The sequence below is a fragment of the Chiloscyllium plagiosum genome, chromosome 38 (genome assembly GCF_004010195.1).
Source record: "Chiloscyllium plagiosum isolate BGI_BamShark_2017 chromosome 38, ASM401019v2, whole genome shotgun sequence".
NCBI lineage: Eukaryota > Metazoa > Chordata > Chondrichthyes > Orectolobiformes > Hemiscylliidae > Chiloscyllium > Chiloscyllium plagiosum.
Genome location: NC_057747.1, coordinates 23,855,433 through 23,882,715, shown reverse-complemented (window position 1 = coordinate 23,882,715; position 27,283 = coordinate 23,855,433). Strand labels below are relative to the sequence as shown.

Sequence of the window (27,283 nt, the reverse complement as noted above, 5' to 3'; positions counted from 1 at the left end):
CCTCCAAGCCACTCCAAGCATCCTGACTTAGAAATATATCAGCATTCCTTCACTGTTGCTGGGTCAAAATCCTGGAATTCCCCCCTTAATGGCATTGTGTGTCAGCCCACAGCAGGTAATCTGCAGTGGTTCAAGAAGGCAGCTCACCCCCACTTTCTCAGGGCAACTAGGGACGGGCAATAAATGCTGGCCCAGCCAGTGACACCCACATCCCACAATTTAACTTTTAAAAATTAACCAGACTTCTTAATAAACACAAAGTGCCTGGCTCAGTATAAAACAAAATTTATTTAAAGATGATTAACAACAGTTTGTAATTTGAGGACGTGAATATTTATCCCTCCTGATATCCCAACTTACTCACAAACATACACATATCTACCAGGCGGAGGAAGGCAAAAGAAAAAGGAATTTTTCTCTGCAGTGACATACTTGTAAAAGAAAAATACTTTTAGCCAATAAGTTCTAGCTCTTGAAAGCAATAAGGTGTTCAGATAGTTGTGTGTCTGACAATCTGCCGCACATAGACAGATGTCACTGAACTGAACACATTGCTGCTGGATACATTGCCTTTGCCATGAATCAGGAAATAATCAAAGGCTTTTCATAGAAGATCAGCATGAGCAGGACTCCAGGTATCAGACTGCACCTTCAACAGTGTCCCACTTGTAAAAACAGTCAGCTCTTATCCATTAAAAAATGTTCAAACCGACACGACCAGTAATTATCAGGCACCATGTGTTTTCCAAGAGATCCTTTGTTAAAAGAAGTTCCAATGGTTCTATTCATTAACTTTCAAAAAAAGTAATCCAGGTATCTCCGAGGAACTAGAAATAAATCCTTCCACAATCCTTCAAATCTGAAATTCTTATAAAGGAATTTTAACATGAAGATTTCATCACAGAGGCACCCAGAGAGGAGGCAAAAGGCTTTGAAAGGATTGAACCAGAGCTGAGACAAAATAGATATCAACAAAGATTGGATTAGCTGAAGCTCTGTTCTCTCAGGAAGAAAAGGCTGAGGGCTGACTTAATCAAGATGTTTAAGATCATTAGGGAGTTTGACAGTATTCGTGTGGAGAACATGCTTTCATTTGTGGCAGAGAGCAAAACTAAGAATCATAAATTTAACATAACGATAACGTACAGAAGGAATTCAGGAAGAGCCTCTCTACCTACCTATAATGTGGCATTAACTGTCATAAATAGTTGTTGAGGTAAAGTATTGATTTGTGTAAGGGGATCTTATGACAAATGTCAGAGGGATAAAGGAATAAAAGGATTTATTTTATTCATTCATGGCATGTGAGCACTGATGGGCATTTATTGTCCCTCCCTAATTGCCCTTCAACTAAATGGCTTCCTCAGCCAGCTAAGAATCAAACAAGTTGCTGTGGGCTGAGAGTCACATGAGTCACCAGGGAGATTTCTTTCCCTGTAGGATATTAGTAACCAGATGTGTTTTTACAGCATCAAGGATAGTTTCATTGTCATACTTTCAATTTCAGATTTTATCAATGCAAGTTAATTCCCACCAGTTATCATAGTGTCATTTGAACCCACAATCCATCCCCCAGTACACTGATAGGGTTAAAGGAGGAGGTTGGGAAATGGTTCATAAGCCATGAGACCAACTGACCTGGTCCAGGGGCATACGTTGTTCACCCATGGGATATGGGGATCACTGGCTGACCAGTATTTATTGCCTGTTCCTAGTTGCCCATGAGGAGGTGGTGTGAGCTGCCTTCTTGAACCGTTGCAGCCCACGTGCTGTAGTGTGACTCACAATGCCCTCAGGGAGGGAGTTCCAGGATTTTAACCCACTGACACTGAAGGAACATCGAAATATTTCCAAGTCAGGATGGTGAGTGGCTTGGAGGGGAAATTGAAGGTGGTGTTCCATGTACCTGCTGCTCTTGTCCTTCTAGATGGAAGCGGTCATGGATTTGGAAGGTGCTAAGTAACTTTGGTGATTTTCTGCAGCACATCTTGGAGATAGTACACACTGCTGCTACTGAGCGTCAGTGGGGAGAGAATGGATATTTGTGGATGTGGTGCCAATCAAGTGGGCTGAACAAAGAACAGTACAGCACAAGAAGAGGCCCTTCGGCCCTCCAAGCCTGTGCAGACATATTTTCCCCTTCCATACTAAAACTGTCTTCACCTGCAGGATCTATATCCCTCTATTCCCTTCCTATTTGTGTATTTGTCCAGGTGCTTCTTGAATGCTGCTATTGTGTCTGCTTCCACCACCTCCTCTGGCAACGTGTTCCAGGCACTCACCACCCTCTGTGTGAAATTCTTGCCTCACACATCTCTTTTAAATTTCGTCTCCCTACACCTTGAACCTGTGACCCCTAGTAATTGACCCCTCCACCCTGGGAAAAAGCCACATATTTTCCACTCTACCCATGCCATTTACAATCTTATAAACTTCTATCAGGTCACCCCTCAACCTCCTGCGTTTCAGTGAAAACAAACCCAATCTATCCAACTTTCCCTCATAGCTAAAATCCCCCATACCAGGCAAATTCCTGGCAAACCTTTCTTGTACCGTCTTCAAAGCATCCACATCTTTCTGATAGAATATAGTTCTGGTCACCACACTAAGTGTGGCCTAACTGAAGTTCTGCAAAGCTGCAGTGTAACATTTCTGTCCTGTTACTCAATGCCCCTTCCACTAAAGGCAAGCATGCCATAGTCAAGAGTGTTGTGCTGGGAAAACACAGCAGGTCAGGCAGCATCCATGGAGCAGGAGAATCAATGTTTTGGACATCAGGATGAGGAAGGGCTTATGCCCGAAACGTCGATTCTCGTGCTCCTCGGATGCTGCCTGACCTGCTGTGCTTTTCCAGCAACACACTCTCGACTCTGACCTCCAGCATCTGCAGTCCTCACTTTCTCCAAGCACGCCATAGACCTGTTTACTCCCTTATCTACCTGTACTGCCATCTTCAGTGATCTGTGGACTTGCACACCAAGACCTCTCTACAAGATACTCTGAAGGGTTCTGCCATTCACCATATAATTTCCACCTGTACTTGACCTTCCAAAATACATCACCACATAATTGTGTGGATTAAACTCCATCTATCATCTTTCTGCCAATGTCTCCAACTGATTGATATCCTGTTGAATCCTCTGACAATCCTCCTCACTACCTGCAACTCTACCAATCGTTGTATCATCTGCAAACTTACTAATTAGACTAGCTACATTTTCCTCCAAATCATTTATGTAGATCACAAACAGCAGAGATCCCAGCACTGATCCCTGTGGTCATAACCCTTCATTCTGAAAAGCATCCTTCCACCACTACCCTCTGTCTCCTATGACCAAGCCAGTTCTGTATCCATCTTGCCAGCTCACCCTGATACCATGTGGCTTCACCTTTTATACCATGAGAGGTACAAGGCTTTACTGAAGTCCATGCGGACAACATGTCAAAGGCTTTACTGAAGTCCATGTAGACAACATCAAGTGCTTGTCCCTCAATTATCGTCGTCATCTCCTCAAAAAACTCCAGTTAGGTTCGCGAGGCCTTATCTCCCCCACACAAAACCACGCTGTCTATCACTAAAAAGTCCATTTGCTTCTAAATGCATATAGATCTTGTCCCGAAGAATCTTTATGAATAACTTCCTGACCACTGATGCGAGGCTCACAGGCCTGTAGTTTCCTGGATTATCCCTGCTATCTTTCTTAAACAATGGGACAACACTGGTTGTTCTCCAAGCAGATGCTGGAGATCAGAGTCGGGAGTGTGGTGCTGGAAAAGCACAGCAGGTCAGGCAGCATCTGAGGAGCAGGAGAATCGATGTTTTGGGCATAAACCCTTCATCAGGATTCAATATTTTCCATGGGTTGCTTTGTCTGGTGTTAAGCTTCTTGAGTGTTCTTAGAGCTGCACTCATCCAGGCAAGTGGGGAGCATTCTATTGCACACTAATTCTGTACAGTTTTTGAGCCCATCACTTTCTGAACAGCAAGGTTCCTCCCCTAATGTAACAGATCACAGAGATGAACCTTGACCTACCAGTGTACTATCACCAGGATCCTCCCGGGGTTGCAAGGACCCACAGCCTTCATTGGGTAACTGGGTGAGAAATACAGTCATGCGCCCACCACTGAACTTCAGGAGTTTCTGAGCAGCCTGCAGTGCAGGTCCAAATGCACACAATGTCTTCTGAGTGTCTCTGAACGCAACCGGGAATTCCTCAAGTAGAGCGACAACAAGCTGTGGTAGAAATGTGGAGAATTAGTGAGCAAATATAACAGGGAGAGTCACACTCACATATACAGCCGTGAAGGAACAGAGTCATATCAATCTTTGAGCATCTCTACAATGTGATTCAGGCTTTTCATGATTTATCAAAGGATGTATAAGGGTAAGACCATTGAGAATGTATTGACGGGTCTCAGGTTTTTCGCTATCTCTCCCTTATTGTTTAGGGCATTCACAATAAAGAGGTAAAGAAACAGCTCATCATTAATCTTTATTGAAAAGTACGTTGTTTCAATCCATTACCTGTAGCCAGTGTGTGACCAGTCCCAGTGTTGTTCACAAACAGGGAACACATCTGGGGTTTGTAACCAGACGAGGTTGCCCTTGGCTTGACTGAGGGGGAGGAAGGGGCAAGGTTCAGACTTTACTGAACTGCGGCAGTTTTATTGGCAGGGGATTCACATTACCTGTCGGCTTTGTTGAAGATTCACCAACAATGTTTCTTCATTTGGAGTGAAGATATCTGAAAGAAGCCCAACATCATGCAATCATTATAAAGGCTCAGTCATTGCAAACTCTATCCAGCATCAGAAACATAATGGCTTCCTCTTGATCCAAGTGCAGCAGCTGTTTGTGCTACTCATACACACAGAGCAGCTCACTAAGGCTCCTTCAACAGCACCTTCCAATCTGGAGGAGGACAAAGATAGCAGATCCCTGCCTATTAGAGCATTGGTTTTCAGTGTTATCCAGTGTATAGAGAGTAATACTTAAACATCAACAAGGGAATAGGTTCTATTTAGCCAGGCTGGTCCATTATTAAGAAATAAGGCTAAATGCAATAAAGCAAACTGCTTGTCAATCTCCTTTTATATTCTTTCACAGGATGTGGACAAGGCCAGTGCTTGCAGTCCAACCCTAATTGCCCGTGAAGGTATTTTTCAATTAACTTGACACGCCTCTGGAGCAGGTGGGATTTGAACCCAGGCCTTCTAGGTAAGGACACTACCATTATACCACAAGAGCTCTTCCTAATATCCCTTCCTAACCACCCGTGAATTCAGTGTGGGTGGATAAGATTCAATCCCATTGCTGAGAGTCTAGAGTCACACATAAGCCAGACCAGGTAAGGAGGCCAGATGTTTTTCCCTAAAGGCCATTGGCAAACCAGACGGACTTTTACAACAATTGATGATTGTTGTCATTGATTCAGAAATCTAAAACAGACAAAGACCCTTCAGCCCATTGGGTCCACACCAATCAAAGCCTCTAACTATTCTAATCCCATTTTCCAACACTTGGCCATTAAGTCTTGCGAGCCTTGGCATCGCAAGTGCACATCTAAATACTTCTTCAATGTTGAGGGTTTCTGCTTCTCCCACCCTTACAGACAGTGAGTTCCAGACACCCATCACCCTCTGAGTGAAAATGATTTTCCTCAAATGGCCACCATGACAGCTCAAGATTTTATTAAGTGAATTTAAATTTCACCATCTACTGTGGCGGGATTTGAACATAAGACTCTGGAATGTCTTTTTTTTTTAAAATATTTTTTCGTAGATGAGGGCATCACTGGCTAGCCAGCATTTATTGCCCACCACCATTGCCTAGAGGGCAGTTATGAATCAACCACATTGCTGTGGGTCTGGAGTCACATGTAGGCCAGACCAGGTAAGGATGGCAGATTCCCCTCCCTAAGGGCATCAGTGAACCAGATGGGGTTTTCCTGACAATCAGCAGTGGTCATTGTTCGTTTCTTAATTCCATCTTTTTAAAAACTGAATTCAATCTTCACAATCTGCCATGGTAGGATTCAAACCCAGAACACTACGAGGAACAATGGGCTAATAGTCTAGGCAATAGTACCACTTGGCCAATGTCTCTCCACCTACACAGGCCACTGAATCAATAGTCTCAAGACTTTACCACTATGGCACCATATACACCAACCCATTCCCCTATCCCCCCAATTCTCCAATTGCACTAACAACTTACCATTAATCTCAGTAAAAACCATCATGCGGGGTCGAGACAGGTTGCTGTGCAACTGGTAGAAGTTCACGTTGTTGTCAAATGTAATGAACCCAATCCGGGTCCGTGAATCACCTGGTAACCTAGGTAACAGAGACAGGATAAAGGTTGGTCCCTGTGATAACCTGTTTTAAGTGTAATCTGACTGCCACTGGGCTGCAGGGAGATCCAGTCTAATGATGTGAGAGGACGTGCACAGAACCAGGAAAGCCCCAGGTAATCCATCAAACCTCTCCTTTAAATGACCATCCACTTAATCATCTTCCACAAACTCTCTCCATCCCAGGATACAAATGGAGCTCCATTCAGTATTAATTAGAGCCACAGGGCAAGGATTAGTTTTCGTTTCATGGACTGATTGCAAATGACCAATTTTGCTGATATTTTCTCCACGATGGGATTTTTACTCTTTTTTTTTTCTGACTTTCCCAGAGAGATGCCATGGGTTCAGATTGGTTAGACCACTTTTGGAACACTACATTCAATTATGGTCACCCTGCTACAGAAAAATTATTGTGAAAGTTGAAAGGGTTCAGGAAAGATTTAGAAGGATGTTTCTAGGGTTGGAGGGTTTGAGCTATATAGAGACTGAATAGGCTGGGGCTGTTTCTCTGGAGTGTCAGAGGCGGAGGAGTGACTTTATAGAAGTTTATAAAACTGTGACAGGCACTTATTATCCATTCCTAAATGTCCAGAAGGTATTAAAAGTCAATCACATTGCTGTGGGTCTGACGTCACATGTAGGCCAGAGCAGGTCAGGACAGCAGTTTCTTTACCTAAAGGGCATTAGTGAACCAGATGGGGTTTTATGACATTTGATAACAGTCAACATTAAACAAAATTCATTCTAAACATTTGTCCCCCTTCAATTCAAATCTCATTATCCCAACAATAAGCTGGAACCCTGGACTCCAGGTCTCTGGATTAAGAGTCTAGCGATAACAGCACTGAGCATTGGAATGTAGAGTGGTAGCTCTACGATGGACGTGACGGTTTACAGTTGTACGGATCAGGCTGAATGGACGATGACGGTCAAATTGTGCCTATCATTGTTCGTTGCTGAGTGTGTGTCACAGCCTCAGGATCCAGTACCGTGGCTGCTGCCTTGTCTAAGGCACTGTCCATCAGTTCAGGCAGACAGTGGAGGTCCTGCTGACTTGACTGAGTGGACCGTGTGAGAATAGAGATCCCAGGGGCATATCCAAGGGACTCCTCCAGTGTTCGCATCAAGTGCAGTGCCTGCTGCTATGCTGATAAGTATGACAGGCATTCTGTACACAGTAAGATCCCAAATCGAAGGCAAACCTGAGGTTTTGAGTTCTTGCTGGCTCTGTGGGGTTTGTTGCCCAAGAACATCACTCTCCTTCCCACCCTCCAAACAAAAATTATGATTAATTTTACATTTTACAGTAAGAAAATATTTTGACCATGGACCCAGATTTACACCAACTTGTTTCCTTCATTTGGAAAATACCTTCAGAAACAGGATGCAGAGTGCCTCACCTGTCCAGGTTCTCCAGCAGCGTTTTGCAGACAATTGCCAGGTAACCAGTTTCCACTGCATTGTAGCTGACATCAAACAGAAACAGGTATGTTACAGGTCGAGGGCGTTTAGCCTGAGCAAGGATGGGGAGAGTCCAATCAGTGAAGTCAATCTCCTAACAATCACACCAATAGTTTGAGTAATTGGTGGTCAGTCGATGGTCAGTGCGGAGGCGTTGGCCAGTAATTAGGGGTGAAAGGTCGTCACCTCAACTGACCACCCAGAGGGTAATTCACTGCTCCCTATGAATTCAAGCAAAGCAGATAGCAGCCAGCATCCCTCCCCTACTCCCATAGTCAGGTCTAGTTAGAGAGAGGGACTTGTCAAAGGCTGGGAACACATCACTTACCTCTCACAGGTGTTCAGCACAATGACACAGGATACCTAATCCCCCAAGGGGCTCTGTACCCTGACGGAAGGTGTACTTCATTGTGTGTAGTGGGAAAGGGTACATACACTTTGCACAATGTGATAGGGTGTTGCTGGGTCAGGTGACATGTGCAGTGGGACTGGCTGTGGCTGGTATGGAATGAAGTCAATATTTTTATGGGATGTGACTGGCCCTGCTCAGGGCAGCACTGATTGCCCATCCAGAGGAGAATTAATTGTCAGGTGTATTTCTGTGGAAATCAAGTGTGGGCTAGAACAGGTACAGATGGCAGACTTTTTCCACCCCCCACTTAAAGTCATTAATGAACCAGCTGGATTTTTACAATGACTGATAGTAGTCATCATTAGGGACCAGGTTTTTAATCTCACCCTCTGCCATGCTGGGATTTAAAACCAACTCACCGAAGCATTAGCCTGGGGTTCTGGATTACTAGGTTAGTAATATTACCACAGCCTCCACCAAGCGAGCACAGGTAATGGATACAAACCAAAGGCAACGCGGGGGAAAGGTTGATGCAGAGGGTGGCTAGGATCTGGATTCACTGCCTGAGACTCTGGTGAAGGTAGATTCCATTGTAGCTTTCAAAAGAGAATTTGATAAGCAACTGAAGAGGAAAGGTGACTTGTAAAAGATCAGGGAGTGGGACTAGCTGATGTAGCAGTTACAGAGAGCTAGGACAGGTACAACAGACTGAGCGGCCTCCTCCTGTGCTGTGCTCGCTCCACGATTCCACGCACCCGGTGTTGCCGGCACAGGCATTGTGCAGTAAAATACCTTGTACCTGATATTCTAGAGGTACCATGAATTCCACAGCTGCATGCTGCAGTTCAGGACGACTGCGTGGGTTACAGTAGCTGCCAGTCATGGGATCAAAGAGGAAATTCCCAGGAACTGGAGGAGGAAACAAATTGAATAGTGAGCACCAACTGATCCAGATTCCTCTGCCACACTCTCTCCTTCAACAAATCCTGTTCACTCTCCACTCGAATCCTTATTGACTTCCCACCCAGTGAACTGATTTCAACAGCTGTGTTTTAGGCTCCGGCGTTCTTTGCTACATTTACCTTCTCGTCCATTTCCTTGTCCACCTCTCCTGTTATGGTCAACCCAAGTTCCTGCCATTGGAATCTCTCCACCCATTCCACCCCCACCTCCCGCCAGGTCCCTGGAATTCTCTATCACAGCCCCCAGACCTTCCCTGTCATTCAAAGGCCATTCCCCATCCTTCGGATGGCACCTTTCCCCCTGTTTTAGTTTCATAATAACATTAGGCACAGGAATAAGCCATTTGGCCCCCTGAGCCCATTCCACCATGCAATAAGATCCAATTGTAGCCTTAACTTCATCTTTCTGCATTGATTCTTGATTCCCTTGTCATTCAGTAATGTCTGATTCAGCTTTGAATACATTCAGTGGCTACACTCTGGGAGAGAGAACTCCGAATACTTATGACTCACCAAGAGTAGAAATTCCTCCACTTCTCCATCTTAAATGGGGGAGCCCCGCATTTGGAGCCCTGCCCCTGGTCTAGATTCCTCATGACAGGAAACATCCTTTCAGCATTCATCTTGGAAAGTCCCCTCAGAATCTTACATGTTTTAATGAAATAATTTCCCATTCTGATGAATTCTAATGAGTATAGGCCCAAACTTTTGGCTAGTGTTCTGCTGCTTGGCTTGGCTTGGCTGAACAACTTTGAACCACATTTGGACATCGTCAAGCTGCGAGTGAAAAAGACTACTCTGTCTTTGTTGGTGTTGAGCTTCATGATTGTTGTTGGAGCTGTAGCACTTCCAGGTAAGTGGAGGACATTCATCACATCAAACCTGGGTTACCTCTGTCACTCGCCTCTTAATGGTCATTGCAGTTAGTCTTATGTCAAGGGCAGAGAGAAAGTTGGCCAACTTTCCTCAGCACACACAGGAGGAAGGGGCAGACACCTACCTGACTAGGGCCACAACACTTGTTACCTTCCCCCAAGACCGCTGGTCACTGTGGAAAAATCTGCAAAGTGTTACTCACTAAACCAAGCCCGCCATTTAAACAAGCTTAAGCCAGAACAAGTTACAATTCCCATCGGTTGATCAACATTTCTGATTATATCAGTTACTAATTGTGCGTTGTTCACAGGTGCCTTTTCAATTAGCAGATGTGCAACCTTCCCTTACATGATAATGAGATCATTCTTCTGCTGGATTCTGCATTCTTGTAAAATTCAATCACAGGATGATGACATTGCTGGCCAGGCCAGCATTTATTGCCCTTTGCTGTGAGTCTGGAGTCTTGTGTAGTCCAGACTAGGTAAGGATAGCAGTTTCATTCCTTAAAAAGGATAGTATTGAACCTGATGGGCTTTCCAACAATGGTCATCATTAGTCTCTTGATTCCAGACTTCTTTGTTATTGAATTCAAATGCCACCGTGGCAGGATTCGAACTGGGGTCCCCAGAATGGCTAAACAGGCCAGTGATAATACCACTCGGCCTTCGCCGAGTAGTGAAGTAGTGAAGTAGTGAAGTAACCATTAGATGTTGCAACTGAATTGTGCATAGAATAGAATAACATCCCTACAGTGTGGAACCAAGCCCACACCAATCCTCCGAAGAGTAACCTACCCTGACCCATTCCCCTACTATTCTATATTTACCCCTGACTAGTGTACGTGACCTACACACTATGGGCAATTTAGCATGGCCAATTCACCTAACTGCACATCTTTGGACTGTGGAAACGGGAGAATGTGCAAACTCCACACAGACAGTCATCTCAGGCAGGATTTGAACCCAGGTCTCTGGCGCTGTGAGGCAGCAGTGCTAACCACTGAGCACTATGCGTGTTCAAGCTATTTTGGTTTTCTCTGGTGCCTTGTGATAACATCCGAAAACTTTGCTCCAACTACACACTCCCAAGTTATTCAAGATTCTCCACTGGATTTTAAACATGAACTTAAACTTCAGTTTGGCCACTGACTGTTCTGAAAGCAATACAGGCCGGATATATAGCAGGTTTGCCTGCTTCCAATGTTGCTGGGAATGAAGGCTTTGAGATACAAAGATAGTCTGGATAGGCTGGGACATTTTTCATTGGAGCGTAGGAGATTGAGGGGTGAACTTATTGAGATTTAAGAAGTCATAAAGGGCATAGATAAGGTGAATGACGAGGGTCTTTTCTTTAGGGTAGGGGAGCTCAAAATTAGTGGGCATATTTTTAAGGTGAGAGGAGAAAGATTCGCAAATGACTTGAGGGGTAACTTTTTTTTTTACACAGAGAGTGGTTCATGTGTGGAATGAACTTCCAGAGGAAGTGCGGATGTGGGTACAATTATAACATTTAAAAGACATTTGGATAAGTACATGGGTAGAAAAGGTTTGGAGGGTTACAGGCCAAATGGCGGCAGGTTGGAGTCGTTCAATTTGGGAACATGGTCAGCATGGACTGGTTGAACTGAAGGGTCTGTTTTCATGCTATGCAATTCTCTGACTCTATGTGGGGAGTGACAGGATCAGTTAGGACTATATTCACTGGCGTTTAGAAAAATAACTGGTTCTGATAGAAACTTATAAACTTCTAACAGGATTAGACAGGACAGATGCAAGACAGATGTTCCCGATGACCAGGGAGATTAGAACCGGGGTTCCTGTCAATTAAGACAGAGATAAGGAGGAGTATTTACACCCAGAGAATGGGGAGCCTGTGGAATTCTCTGCCATGGAAACTGGTTGCGGCCAAAACATTGAAGACTTTCAAGACCAACATGGATACAATTCTTAGGAATAGAGGGATCAAAGGATATGAGGACAAAGCAGGAACAGGGTATGGAGTAGGATGAAATCAATTAGGAGAAAGTGAGGACTGCAGATGCTGGAGATCAGAGTCGAGAGTGTGGTGCTGGAAAAGCACAACCGGTCAGAAAGCATCCAAGGAGCAGGAGAGTCAACGTTTCAGGCGGTAAGCCCTTCATCAGGAATGAGGAAGCCCCCCTGACCTGCTGTGCTTTTCCAGCACCACAATCTCGGCTGCGGAGTAGGATGGTCAGCCATGTTGGATGGTGGAGCAAGGTTGAAGGGTTGAATGGCCTACCCCGCTCTTATTTTCTATGTTTCTATGCAAGTCAATTGCCAGCATGTGCTCCTACCATCATTGAGTGAGAAACAAACGTTGCATTTCCAGTGTTGCTGATCAATGAAGGCGGTGAAGGGGTTGATGTAGGTCTGACATGACGAGCAGCGAGGGGGGACATCAGTGATCAGCAGTGGAGGCTCCTGGCAACCAGGGGAAAACAGTCAAGTTACCCTCTTGTACCAATACTGCATTCACAAGGAACAACATGGCTTTATCACTGCTCCCAACGTAGCTGAGCATCATCAACACTCCAGGATTGAAAGACTAACCTCCAACAATATGGCCTGAAGCAAAAATCCATGGAGATATTTTTAAAAAAATCTTTGGAGAAAATAATTCTTTGGATAAATTTTGCAGTTATAAAAGGATTGGACAAACAGGGAGCAATATAAAAAGGCAACTTTGCTGAGGGGTGGAGATTATCCAATCAGGCAGTGAAGAGTCTGCCTGCTTTCTGATTGGCTGTGGGACACACTATCGAATTCCTACAGTGTGGAAGCAGGCCATTCAGCCCATTGAGTCCACGCTGACCCCCTGAAGAGTATGCCACCCAGACCCACCCCCTACCCTTGTAATCCCCATAGCTAACCCACCTCATCTGCATATCCCTAGACATTATGGGCAACTTCACATGGCCAATCCACCTGACCTGCACATCTTTGGACTGTAGGAGGTAACTGGACCACCCGGAGGAAACCCACACAGACACGGGGAAAATGTGCAAACTCCACACAGACAGTCATCCGAGGCTGGAATCAAACCCAGATCCCTGGTGCTGTGAGGCAGCAGTGCTAACCACTGAGCCACCATGCCGCCATGATGATACAGGAGTTAAGTGGCCAATGTGTGGGGCATGTGCTGGTGGAAAGTCATGTGATGGCTCCACCTGGTGCAACCCCAGGCTTGGCAGCTCCAATGCAGCAAGACAATCGTTTGGAAAGTGAATTTATTAAGATGCAGCACATTCCATTAGGAATGATGTACTAATGCTATTATGTAAGATTTACCATGGAGCAGTACATTGGTCGGATGCTTCAGTCAGTCATATCCCTACCTCTGAGATCAACATTTCGTGTTGTAGTCCCCCTCCAGGACCTGTTAACCACAGAAAAGGCGATCATCCCACAGCCAAACAGGTAAGAACCACCCTGCTGTTCCTTCCAATATGTCCATGGCAGGCACAAAGATTGCAGATCTTTGTTTACAGATTTACAGATTTCTGTAAAGCCGTGCTTAGCATAGAGTGGGTGCCCCTCAATCTTTTGCCATCAGTTTGCTCTAAGCAGAGAGAAACAGAGGACTCTGGCATTAAAAGTAGAGTAGAAGTAGACCGAGATTGTGTGGAAATCTCAGAAAGTCACAAAATTGCTGTACAAGGCTATGGTCAGCACATTGGTCCAGCATAGTGGCCAATTCTGGTCACCTAGCATAAGAAGGACCATTTTGCTTTTGATAAGGGGCAACACTGATGATCCTATTTATCAAGGATCAAGCATACAGCAACAGGAATGGACTAATCAGCCACTCAAGCCTCCTCTTTCACTTGGCTAATGTACACTTCAATCTGGTCGATTTCTTTTCTATATCCTTTGATCCAGTTACCAAACAAGAGAGAAAAGAAAATCAAAGGTTCTCAATATTGAAAACTGATTCTGAAATTAAGGCACATTTGAGGATTTTCACAAACCCGAGGGAAGGTTCATTCCATTCGACTCACCCTGGAATCCTTGAACGGTTGGAAGATCAGACCCAGAGGAAGTTTCACCTGTTTCAGCAGTGCCAGAGTCTGTGGAATATTCACCAGTGTACACTGAAACACACTAGAGCAGCAAACAGTTACACTGCAGCATTGTTGCACTGTGAATTCTACAGACAGAAAGCAACTTGCTATAGACTCCTCCTTCCCACACCCATGGAATGTGCCCATACTTGTTTGAATCTCACGACTGACTGCGAATCAGAAACAGAAACTAAAAGCAAAATACCGCGGATGCTGGAAATCTGAAACAAACACATAAAATCAGCAGGGGTAGCACCATCCATGCAGAAGAGTTGAAACATTAACACTGTTTTTCTCTCTCCACAGATGCCGCCAGACCCAGTGAGTTTTCCTGGGTTTTCATATCAGATTTCCAGGATCTGCAGTACTTTATTTTTATATTTTCACCTCTCTTCAGTTCCAATCATGTCATGCTAGACTCAAAGCGTAACTCTGTTTCTCTCTACACAGATGCTGTCAGACCTGCTGAGTTTCACCAGCACTGTTGATCACAACCACAGAGGACGCAGGTATCTCCAGCAATTTCTGATTTTGAAACAGAGCTAACGTTTTGAGTGGAGTCACTCTTTGTCAGAACTGAGGGAGAAACGTGATGTGGTCAATGCTGTTGAAAGAGAACAAAAGTTCTTTACAACTTTTATTACAATGGCTAAGTACAGACCCAACTTGTTCAAACTTTCCTCTTAAGAAAACCCCTACATCCCCAAAATCAGCTGAATTTTTTTCTTTGTTCATGGAATGGGTGGGCGTAATTGTCTTGGCTAACATTGAATGCCCATAGAATCATAGATTCCCTACAGTGTGGAAACAGGCCCTTTGGCCCAACAGGTCCACACCAACCCTCTGAAGAGTAACCCAACCAGATCCATCCCCTTACCCTATATTTACCCCAACTAATGCACCTAACCTACACATCCCTGAACACTATGGGAATTTAGCATTGCCAATTCACCCTGACCTGCACATCATTGGACTGTGGGATGAAACCAGAGCACCCAAAGGAAACCCACGCAGACACAGGGAGAATGCGCAAACTCCACACAGACACATCCGAGGCTGCAATCAAACCCAGGTCCCTGGCGCCGTGAGGCAGCAGTGCTAACCACTGAGCCACCGTGCCACCCCAGTGATGTCCATCTCTGATGGCCCTGGAGGTGGTGGTAATAAGCTGCCTTCTTGCCCCCAGCCAATATTGCTCTGAGCTGGTGAACAGCAAGTTTTCTGTCGGTGTTAGGTGTACAGATATCCCACCGTCCTTTCTGTCGGTGTTAGCTGTACAGATATCCCACCATCCTTTCTGCCGGTATTAGGTGTACAGGTATCCCACCGTCCTTTCTGTCGGTGTTAGGTGTACAGATATCCCACCGTCCTCTCTGTCGGTGTTAGGTGTACAGGTATCCCACCGTCCTTTCTGTCGGTGTTAGCTGTACAGGTATCCCACCGTCCTTTCTGTCAGTGTTAGCTGTACAGGTATCCCACCGTCCTTACTCTGAGCAGCAGTTCAGTTTCCGGAGGTGGGTGCTGAGGCTTGGCTCAGGTGCCGTGGATGGTTCAGCCCGTGGGACATCTCTCTGCTGAAGGAGGTTGACTGGCCACATGTGGCCTGGCTGGGAGTTCAGGTCAGACGCTGACTCCCGTAACTGCTCCATGCAGAACGTATCCTGCCAGGACAGCAACAGAGCAAAATCACCAACTAGACATGACACTCGGAAAAAAGGAAGAAACGGCCTAAGGTTTCTTTTTGTTTGTTCAGTGAAAAAAATACATATTCATGTATACCCCACAGGAACTTCCTAATTAATTTTCCTTTTTTTCCACAGGATGAGGATGTTGCAGGTTAGGCAGCATTTAGTACCCATCGGGCAGTTGAGAGTCAACCACATTGCTGTGGGTCTGCAATCCCATGTAGGCCAGACCAGGTAGGGATCGCAGATTTCCTTCTCTAAAGCGCATTAGTGAACCAGATGTTTATTTCCAACAATTGGCAATGGATTTATAGTAATCATTTGATTCTTAATTCTAAATATTACCCAAGACAGAGGTCAGAGGTAGTTCCTTTACTCAGAGAGTAGTATGGGTGTAGAATGGCCTGCCTGCAACATTAGCAGACCTGCCAACTTTAAGGACATTTAAATGGTCATTGGATAGTCATGTGGAATAATGTAAGTTAGATGGGCTTCAGATTGGGTTCACAGGTCGGTGCAACATCAAGGGCCAAAGGGCCTGTATAGCACTGTAATCTTCTACATTTATTGAATTTAAATTCCACCAAGGCAGGATTTGAACCCAGGCCCTCAGAACATGAAGTGGGGCTCTAGATTAACAATCCAGCTATAATACCACTAGGCCATTGACTCCCCTAGTGAAGCCCCTTCATTACACCAGGTTGGAAATCGACAAGGGTAAACGCAGGAAGAACATTCGAGATGACTGGGAAGTCCAGAACCAGGGGGTCACAGTCTAAGATGCAAAATACGCCATTTAGGACTGAGATGTATCTTCATTGAGAGAGTGGTAAGGCCTGTGGAACTCTCTGCCTCAGGGAGTGGGTTAGGGCAAAACTTCAAGAAGAAGTGGACCCAAGGGCATGGGGAGAAAGTAAGAACTGAGGGCATGAGGTTGGGTGATCAGCCATGGATATATTGAATGACTGAAAGGGCCGAATGGCCAAATCCTGCTTCTATTTACTATGTTTCCTGCTCAGCCAGAGATTGAAGCAGTGAGAGACATTCAGGCTCACCACGTGGAATACTTGTGCTTGTCAGAAGCTACATGTGAAGATAATGTAAATAGGAGCAGGAATAGGCCATTCTGTCCATCAAGCTTGCCCTGCCATTCTATAAGATCATGGTTGGTCTGCCCCAGGCCTCAACTCTTTTGCATCAGCTCAAATCCCTCAATTTCCCAATGTTCCAAAAATCCTCTTTAAGTATTTTCAGTGATCTAGCCTCCACATCCCTCTGAGGTCCAGATATTCCCCAACCTCAGGCAGAAGAAAATCTTTCACACCTCCATCTTAAATGATTGTCCCCTTATTCTGTTACTATGTCTCCCTAGACTGAGATACTCCCACTAATGGAAACAGCTTAGAGTCATAGAGATGTACAATACGCAAACAGACCCTTCGGTTCAACGTGTCCATGCTGAACAAATATCCTAAACTAATCTAGTCCCATTTGCCAGCACTTGGCCCATCTCCCCCCTAAACCCTTCCTATTCGTATACCCATCCAGATGTCTTTTAAATGTTGTAATTGTAGCACCATTTCCTCTGGCAGCTCATTCCATACACACACCACCTTCTGTGTGGAAAAGTTGCACCTTGGTCCCTTTTAAATCTTTCCCCTCTCACCCTAAACCTATGCCCTCTAGTTCTGGACTCCGCTTGTCTATTTAGCATATCCATGTCTCTCAATATCAACCCGGTAAAGCCCCCTCAGAATCTTGTATGTTTCAAGATTCCAAATAGTCTCCTTCTGTGACCATTCCATGATTTCATGTACCAACCTGCACTGCTGGGCTGCTCTGAAAATCCATCCAGGATGACCTGTTTTGCAGATTTTGTCCTTCGCAACTGGCCCCATTAGAGTCTGATTGATTAACTGGAAGGGACAAAATGGACATATTCAGCTGTTGTCCTATGCAACAGTAGAATTGTAACACCTTCAGATCATCAGATCAGATTCAAACACACATTTTCTAAAGTTCAAACACAAGGTAAAAAAGTTGAGCAAAGTCCATAACGTCAAAAGAATGAGCAGAAAGACTGGCAGAAAATAGAGAAGACACCATAGAGATTGGGACAGAGTAAGGACAGAGTGGACAGCACACTGACTGAAAGAGAGCAGGGACAGAGCAGACAGCACACAGACAGGCAGCATCCGAGGGGCAGGAGAATCGATGTTTCGGGCAAAAGCCCTTTATCCTGATGAAAGACTTTTGTCCGAAACATCGATTCTCCTTCTCCTCGGATGCTGCCTGACCTGCTGTTGTTTTCCAGCACCACAGTTTCAACAGATCAAATACCAAGAGTGAGGCTCATAATCCCCTTGCCCAGGGTACATGGCAGAACCAGAAAGACAGATTGACTTTAGCAAGAATCACTGTTACTTTGTAGATAAGGACATTAATTATTGTTTGCACAGCAAGATCCCACAAACAGCAAACCAAACAGCTTCTTTATTGTGCTGCTTGGATTGATGCACTTGGAATATGCAGTGGAAGTTCTTTCCTGCTCAGTTTCGCACAATACCATTGGAGTTTATTCTGTCAATCTGACAAACAGGCTGCCTCTCTGCAGAACAAATGCAAAATCTGCAGCCCTACCTCAGCAAGGCACCGAAATAATGGAGTATTGGCTCAAGACCCTGCCGTGGAGCTTAGAATTAATCACGTGTTAGCTCAGAAAGGAGTGTATTGCTGAAGAGAGTCAGGCTGGTAAAGAGGGAAAGGAGAAAGGGAGATATATAGCGAGACAGACAGTTGGATAGATTTAGATTTAGGTTTTATTGTCATGTGTTCACAAGCACGGGGTACAAGGGGATGGTGAAAAGTGTACAATGCTGCCACACACGGTACCTAGTACAAAGTCTTTGTTACCTTAGTTAGGCTAGGAGAGAGTGCAAAGCAGTTGCACTTTGTCATGGTTTTATCATCTCTGGTTGATTCCCAGTCTACGACAACTTCCAGCCTCCAATGACTCCCAACCCTAATGCAGACACAACAAGGTTCCTCCTAGCCTGGTCTCTTGGCAGGTTGTGCCAACTCCCCCGGCATGGTTTCCTCCTAGCTTGGCGTGGCGTCCTCTCAGCCCAGTATGATGGTCTCTCAGCCCAACATGGCCTCAGCATGGTCTCCCGGTTTTGAGGCAATACCAAAGTGATCTCCCAGTCGCATGATCAGTGCAAATACCCCTGAAGTATCTCTCAACCAATTGAGAATATCTAGGTCATGCCTCTTAACAGTTAAAACCATCCAGACACCAATATGTTAGGTCAGGAGATTGCTGAGAACACACTCACTTCAATAAACTTTCTGGATATTGTGATATACTCAAAGATAGATATCAGGGAACAGCCCCTCTGTGCTCAGAACTCAGGACAGAGCCCAGTATCCACAGAGGCCAACAAAAACAAAGTGCTGGAGAAACTCAGCAGATCTGGCAGCATCTGTGGAGAGAGAGAAACAGAGTTAACATTGAGTCCAGTGACCCTTCTTCAGAAGTGAAACAACAACACGGGGCGACACGGTGGCACAGTGGTTAGCACTGTTGCCTCACAGCGCCAGAGACCCAGGTTCAATTCCCGCCTCAGGCAACTGGCTGTGTGGAGTTTGCACGTTCTCCCAAGGACAGAGCAGACATCACACAGTAGTGTTAGGTAAGGGGTAAATGTAGGGGTATGGGTGGGTTGCGCTTCGGCGGGTCGGTGTGGACTTGTTGGGCCGAAGGGCCTGTTTCCACACTGTAATGTAATGTAATCTAAAAAAAGTGCTGGAGATCAATGGGTCAAGCAACATCATGGAGGGACAGCAAGCTAACATTTAGAGTCTAGATGACCCACTCCAGCATTTCTTGTTTTCAGCACTGAGTCCAGCATCTGTTGTAATTTACCCCAAGCTTCTGCAGAACTGAAAGCTGCCAGGAATACCACTTTTCCTTAGCTACTGTCAGTGCTGAAGAAGTCACGGGACTCAAAACATTAACTCTGTTTCTCTCTCCACAGATGCTGCCAGATCTGCTGAGTTTCTCCAGCAATTTATGTTTGCAATTCAAATCTCCAGACTCTGTAGTTCTTTATTAAACTCCATAGAGGCTAAGTTTGGGTCTGCAGGAAAATAAGGCTGTGTGGATCTAATGTACAACTGTTAGTGATTTCAGAGCGATAAACTTGAATTTCGACAATGTGTTTGAACCTGAATCACGAGAAATTATTTAACTCTCTTTAAAAGATTACTAACAGGAGACTAAACATGAGAGAGAGAGAGAGAGAGACGAGAGACGCTGAGCAGTGTGCATTACAATCAGCTAACGGTATGATTTACACTGTTAGATCACAATGTTCCAATAAACCAGCCCACTCTCCCATTAGATTAAAGCTATTTGAGAGCGGTACTGATTTCAGAGATTAATGGTACATGAAACAGATACACCATCCACAAAACAGACCACACAGATGGCCAAATTTTAATTAGAACAATACTGCATTAATCATTTATACTAACAGCAGATTGTGTCAGTTCCCTCACCTCATTTGCCTCCCGTTGGCATAGCTACAGAAATAGTTACAAACACAGCAACAAACACACAGATGAGCCCCTGGGGGAGTCTGCACAGACTGAATAAAATCCGTCAGTACGACGTTTCTGGTCTGTCACTCAGACTGTGATCAGGAGCAGCGCAATTCAGTACAGTTTCGATAAGGGAACCAGGCAGAAATATTGCAAGATTAAAGAAAGAAATCATTCCAGACCCAATTAAGATAGCTTTGCAAAGCATAGGTGTGATGCTTCTTGCAGACAAACTACTTGCAGACAAGTAGGAGGCTGGAAGAACACAGCAAGCCAGGCAGCATCAGGAGGTGCAGAAGTCAATGTTTCAGGTGTAACCCTTCTTCAGGGCCTTGTAGCAACAAACAGCAACGTGATAATGACCCGATAACATTGTTTCTCGCTGGGACTGTCCGGAATTGTTTTTCACACAGAGGGAATAGTTTTAACTCTTGCGATACGTAAAAGAGGCAACATCCCTCCTCACACGGCAAGTCTTTACACTCCAGTTCCTATCCTCTCAATTGCACCACCATGCAAAATTAACTTTCCCTATTCATAGAACATAGGGCAACATGGTGGCTCAGTGGTTAACACGGCTGCTTCACAGCGCCACGGACCTGGGTTCGATTCCACCCTCGGGTGACTGTGTGGAGTTTGCACATTCTCCCTGTGTCACCATGGGTTTTCTCCAGATGCTCTGGTTTCCTCCCACAGTCTAACGATGTGCAGGTTAGCTGCATTGGCCATGCTAAATTGCCCACAGTGTCCAAGAGTACACAGTTTAGGTGAGTTAGCCATTGTAAAAACCCCATGCAGACTTGATGGACCAAATGGCCTCTTTAAGGGCTGTAGAGATTGTATGATTCTAACTGTTACAGTACATTCAGCCCATCACATCAATACAATTAACAGATCATACTGTCAAGATATGTTCGGATAATTCAGAATTAATTGGATTACACAACAATCCAATTCACTCGCAAGTATCCACGTTCAAGTTTCTCAAAAAAACAATTCTGCAGGGTACCCTCATTTGTCAGGATCACAATCCTGAAAACTACAATTTTCAATTAAACATCTTTATGTGAAGTGTGGTTTCCTATAGGAATTAATGTTTAAGCCAGAGTTAAGTACCTGTGGACAACTTTTGCCCAGAAAAGCCAATGAAAAATTGGAAAGGCTGTGCCATTCAGGGGTGGCACTGTACAATCCTCACTTACATAACTTTAGTGAAGCATGAGGCAATGGCCTAGTGGTATTACCGTTAGGCTATTAATCGAGAAAATCAGCTAATGTTCTGAAGACCTGAATTTGAATCCCACCATCACAGGTGATGGAATTTGAAATTAATTTTTTTAAAATCTGGAATTAAGAATCTACTGAAAAAAAAAACACAGAACTGTTGATGCTGGAAAAACTCAGCAAGTCTGGCAATATTTGTGGAGAGAAAGGAGAATTAAATTTTGCCTCTTCAGAACTGTTTTCAATGGTTTTGTAAACAAAATCAGAAATTGCTGGAAAAACTCAGCAAGCTGGCAGTATTTGTGGAGAGAAAGGAGGATTAAATGTTGCCTGTTCAGAACTGTGTGACCTGCTGAGTTTGCCAATTGTCAGAAAAACTCATGTGGTTTACTAATGTAATTCAGGGAAGGAAATCTGCCATCTTTACCTGGTCTGGCCTACATGTGACTCCAGACCCACTGCAACATGACTGACTCTCAACCTCTGAAATGGTGTAGCAAGCCATTTGGTTCAAGGGCAGCTAGGAGAGGAACAGTAAATGCTGGCCAGCCATTGATGCCCACATCCCATGAATAAATTTAAAAAGCTAGTTTGCAGAGTGAGCTTTACAGTGCGGTATAAGTACTGTACAAGTTCCTTGACTATTCCTGCATAGATAAAATACCAGGAACTGCAATGCAGTAAAGACTTACTTTAAAGAATTAAATCCACAGCAGTTCTTCTCCAGCAGAGAAATTTAAAAACACTAAAATTATAAACTAGGTTGAATATCTGAACAGTTAAAAAAAAAGACTGCAAGGCACAAACATACTGAGAACAACATAGACAGCACATTAATTCACTGATAATGCAATGACACAAAATGCAATCAAGTAGTAAAGGGTGTTTAACTGGGACTAGCTTGTCAAGTATCAGCAGCCACAACGTAGTTCCAGCACATAATCATCCAGTGAGTGCAGGTGAGAAAAACACATCAAACTATTTGCCATTCCATCACTGTCAATTCCAGAGATTCATTAATTGGGTGGAAAGGGGAACTAATTTACTGACTATTTAGATAAACAAAGAACAGTAGGTGCTGGAGATCCAAACCAAACAATTTCTGAAGTTCTGTACTCTGCTCTCTCTCTCTCTCCATATATGCTGCCAGACTTGCTGAGTTTCTCCAGCAATTTCTGTTTTTGTCTGTTACAGAATATTTGGTGTTCAGTTTGATGTGATTCACTTCCACATGCCTGAAGCTACATGTGTTCACACACAGGGCCTTTGTTCCCATCAGGCAATAAGAATCAATCAACATACCATGTCTTTTTCAATGAAGAACAGCCAACTTCTGATATATCCTCGTGACAGCATCTTAATCAGTTAATTGGGATTGATAGTTAATGGTTTCTGCTACAACAGAATGTCAGCCAATAGGCAATTGCATTTCATGCTGTAGAAAATGGTGTTTCCCTTCAAAAGTTAATTTTCTGACATTTCAGTCCTGATGAGTGCAGGCTGAGGGACTTAAGGCTGTTTTTGTTGGAGAGAAGAAGGCTGAGAGGTGGCTTGATTGAGACATATAAGATAATCAGAGGGGTAGACAGGTTGGACAGCGAGAGCCTTTTTCCTCAGATGGCGATGGCTAGCACGAGGGGACATAGCTTTAAATTGAGGGATGATAGATATAAGACAGAGGTAGTTTCTTTACTCAGAGAGTAATAGGGATGCGGAACACGCTGCCTGCAACAGTAGTAAACTTGCCAACTTTAAGGGCATTTAAATGATCATTGGATAGGCATATGGACGAGAATAGAATAGTATAGGTTAGATGGGCCTCAGATTGGTTCCACAGGTCGGCACAACATCGAGGGCCAAAGGGCCTGTACTGCGCTGTGTTATTCTATGTAAAGAGGTTTGAATTCATGGCTCTTTTTGATAATGTTTAGTTTCATACACCAAACAATTGTTAATATTTAAACTGTAAAAGGGAAGATTTGGCTGCAGTGAAGAGACAAAATGTAAGAGGCAACACAAGCGCAAGAATTGGCGATTGGCATGGCTGGGATTTGCTGACTACATCAAAAGTGACGTGAATTCACATAGCACATTTAATGTAACAAAACACCCCAAAGTGCTTTACAAATGTAATTTAACACCAAGCCATGGAAAGGTTACTAAGAAAGGTGACCAATAGCTTGGTCACAGAAGAAGGCTTTGAGGCAGGAGGAGAAGAAGATGAGATTCAAAGAGGGAATTCAAGAGTGCAGTACCCAGGCAGCTGAAGGCATTGCCACTAACCGTGGAGTGATTAATGTTGAGGATGCGCAGGAGGGCAGAATTGGAGGAAAGAAAAGACTTTGTTAGTTGGAGGTGACAGTTATCAGGCACACGATTCAACATCTAGTCTAGGAGGACGATAGTCATTAATCATCTGGGATCACAAAACTTGGTTGGGTGTATTTGTGATGAATGATACCCACTTCATAATTTCAGCCTCCATGCTCCAGCATCGTGTCTGAGCTTCTTTCCCCCGTGAAGAACTATTTTCTGTCTGACTAGCCCTAGTCTTATATTTAGCTCTGCATGTTAATCTGATTCAGCTATGCTCATCACTCTAATCTCTCTTTTCCACAAATCTTATCAATGGATTGAGCATCTGCACAGGCCAACTGAGCTCTGTCACCATGGCAACATTCCTTACAGCCAACCACTTAGCAGCCTGCACTATGCCTGCTCACCATCACTTCCACCTTCCCGGCCTCACCAATGATGGTAATATAGTCTTGGATCGGTGCACGCTATACCACCTGGATGCAGTACTCAGTAGGAGAAGGGTAGGGCCTAAAGGCAGGCCACATGATCATATCCTAACCTGAATTAGAGACACCCCTGAAGGGGATACTTTGGAATTAATTTATGTGGAATTAAGCAATTTTCTAGAAAATTACATGAAGGTGTGAACTGAATGGTGACTCGTTCTGTGCTATCACTCCCCATCTATTAAAGCTGATACTTTAAAGGATATGTAACTGCCCTATGGGACTATGGCAACTTTATTAAACTTATTTTCCCATAATCAACCTGTTCAGAGATGTTATAAAACACCTCTGGAGCAGGTGGGACTTGAACCACAGGCCTCCTGGTCCAAAGGTAGCAACACTACCACCATACCACAGGAGCCCTACTAGAGCAACTTAACTTTTATATTTTTAATTCTTTAACATCAGTTTTTTACTTCTTTGGTGCATGTATTAACAGTATCTTTTAAAGTAGGAAATCCTCTACACACAAAAAAAACTGGTTAAGCTCCAATTATTTTCATTTTCTTCTTTCTTCATTCACACTGGCTCTGTCAGTATTTACTGCCCACACTCAATTGCCCAGAGGGCTTGTAACGGTCAACCACATTGCTGTGGGTCTGGAGTTTATATATAGGCCAGATTGACAATTTCTTTCCCTAAAGAACATTAGTGAAAGAAGTACAGGTCTTTCCTAACGAGCAGCATTAGACCTGCAATTCTGGACTTTTTCCTTATTGAATTCAAACTCTTCCATCTACTATGGCTGTATTTAAATCCAGGTCCCCAGAACATTACCTGGGTCTCTGAACTATTAGTCTGGCAATAATGCCACCAGATCATCACCTCCACCTCCCTTCCAAGCCACCATAATCTGGGAAGGATGTCAAGACCTTGGTGAAAGGGCAGAGGAAATCTAATAGAATGTTTCGGATGTAGGTTTGCTTGCTGAGCTGGAAGGTTCATTTCCAGACGTTTCGTTACTCTTATAGGTAACATCTTCAGTGGGCCCCTGGCGAAGCAATGCTGAAAATTCCTGCTTACTATTTATATGTTTGGGTTTCTTTGGGTTGGTGATGTCATTTCCTGTGGTGATGTTATTTCCTGTGGTGAAGTCGCTTCCTGTTCCTTTTCTCAGGGGGTGGTAGATGGGGTCTAACTCGATGTGTTTGTTGATAGAGTTCCGGTTGGAATGCCTTGCTTCTATGAATTCTCATGCATGCCTCTGTTTGGCTTGTCCTAGGATGGATGTGTTATCCCAGTCGAAGTGGTGTCCTTTCTTACCTGTATGTAAAGATACTAGTGGGTCATGTCTTTATGTGGCTAGTTGGTGTTCATGTATCCTGGTGGCTACCTCAACCTGAGCTACAAATCTTCTCAAAACTCCCTAATAGAATGTTTCCAAATGGTTTGAGTTATACGGAGGGACCAGAGGGGTTAAAACAAAAATAATGCAGATGCTGGAACTCTGACGTACAAGTAGGAAGTGCTGCAGAAACTCAGCAGGTCCGGTAGTCTCTGTGGAGGCAGAAAGAAGAGTTCACATTTTGTGTCAAATGTGACTCTATTTGAAATGTTGCAAGATCAGCTGAGGATTTCCAGCTTTTTCTGTTTTTATTATTCGAGAAACTGGGATTGTTCTTCTTCACAGCAGAGAAGGTAAAAAAAGAGAATAATCCAGGCTGTTGAAAACTTTGGAGGATTTTGATTGAGTAAACAGAACCAAATTATCTCCAAGGCAGAGGGACTAATAAGTAGAAACCACAGATTTAAGGTGATTAGTAAAAGAACAGAAGGCATCCTGAGGAAATTCTTTTTTTTAGGAATTGTTGAGATCTGGAATGAGCTGTATGAAAGGGTGGTCTAATGGGAGCTTTCAAAGGGGAAATTGATAAATACTTGAATGGAAGGAAACCGATATAAATGAATGAAAGTAAGGAAACAAAAAAGGGAATGGGGAGGGATCCATTCTTTCACAGCCATCAGAAATCTCAAAGTGCTGAAAATAAAAGCAAAGTACTTTGGATGCTGGAGATCTGAAATAAAAATGGAAAGTGCTGGAGGAACTCAGCAGGTCTGGCAGTGTCTCTCTCCCCAGACATTCTGTTTTCATCACTGCAGCTGGTGATGTCCTTCTGAGGTTGTAATGTACAGAACACAGCCATCAATCTGCATGCAGCACACTCTCGCAAACAGCAATGTGCAAACTAGAGAGCCTGTTTTTTATGCAACATTGATTAAGGGATAAATGTGGGCCAGGGCAGTGGGGAGACTGCGCTTGTTCTTCTGTGAAATAGTGCCATGTTTATATCCATCTGAGAGGGCAGATGGAGTTTAGTGGCTCATGTGAAAAATAGCACCTCTGACTGTTCAGCATTCCACAGGAGAAGAGCAGAGTACAGAAATTATTGCCAGTTGCCAGCACAGACACAATGGTCCAAGTGGACTCTTTCTGTGCTGCATCATTTTATCATTCCAAGACACTTCACAGATGGAACAAGCTTTCACAAAGGACTGAGGAATTTGATAGCAATATGTCACTTTTTATCACGAAAATTCAATAGCAAAGGGAGGCAACAATTTCTGTACAAGGTAAAACAACGGAGAGCAACATTATATGGACACAAGTGAGATCTCTCCCGTCATCTCTTTAAATACTGCCATGGCAGCCTGAGTTACATTCAGAATCCAACATTTCGGAGTCTAGACCATGCACCCTCGTTCCAGTAGCACAACTTGAACGCACAGTTCCAGGCCACTCACCATCCTGATTTGGAATTCTATCTCTGTTCCTCAGTGTCACCATTGTGGGTCCATCTACAGCACATGGACTGCAGCAGTTCAAGAAGGCAGCTCACCCCCACCTTCTCAACTGGGAATGGGCAATAAATGCTGACCCA

General features: G+C 44.2%; 1 protein-coding gene across 5 annotated transcripts in view; it reads right to left on the bottom strand.

Annotated features, from left to right (window-relative positions):
- Positions 1–24,109, bottom strand: part of LOC122541921 (protein transport protein Sec24A-like) — a 55,039-nt gene extending 30,930 nt beyond the window's left edge. For 2 of the 5 annotated variants that reach the window (XM_043679143.1, XM_043679148.1), the window contains exons 1-10: positions 24,066–24,109; positions 17,596–17,690; positions 15,578–15,750; positions 14,027–14,129; positions 12,323–12,449; positions 8,970–9,079; positions 7,758–7,870; positions 6,219–6,337; positions 4,691–4,746; positions 4,035–4,235 (exon numbers count right to left, since the gene is read on the bottom strand). In XM_043679143.1, the coding sequence (XP_043535078.1) occupies positions 4,035–4,235; positions 4,691–4,746; positions 6,219–6,337; positions 7,758–7,870; positions 8,970–9,079; positions 12,323–12,449; positions 14,027–14,129; positions 15,578–15,750; positions 17,596–17,625 (1,032 nt within the window). In that variant the 5' untranslated portion in view covers positions 17,626–17,690; positions 24,066–24,109. Of the gene's footprint in view, positions 1–4,034; positions 4,236–4,690; positions 4,747–6,218; positions 6,338–7,757; positions 7,871–8,969; positions 9,080–12,322; positions 12,450–14,026; positions 14,130–15,577; positions 15,751–17,595; positions 17,691–22,292; positions 22,401–24,065 lie in introns of those variants that run through there. The other 3 variants (XM_043679147.1, XM_043679145.1, XM_043679144.1) reach the window with 3 other exon arrangements.
- Between the last annotated feature and the right edge of the window lie 3,174 nt (positions 24,110–27,283).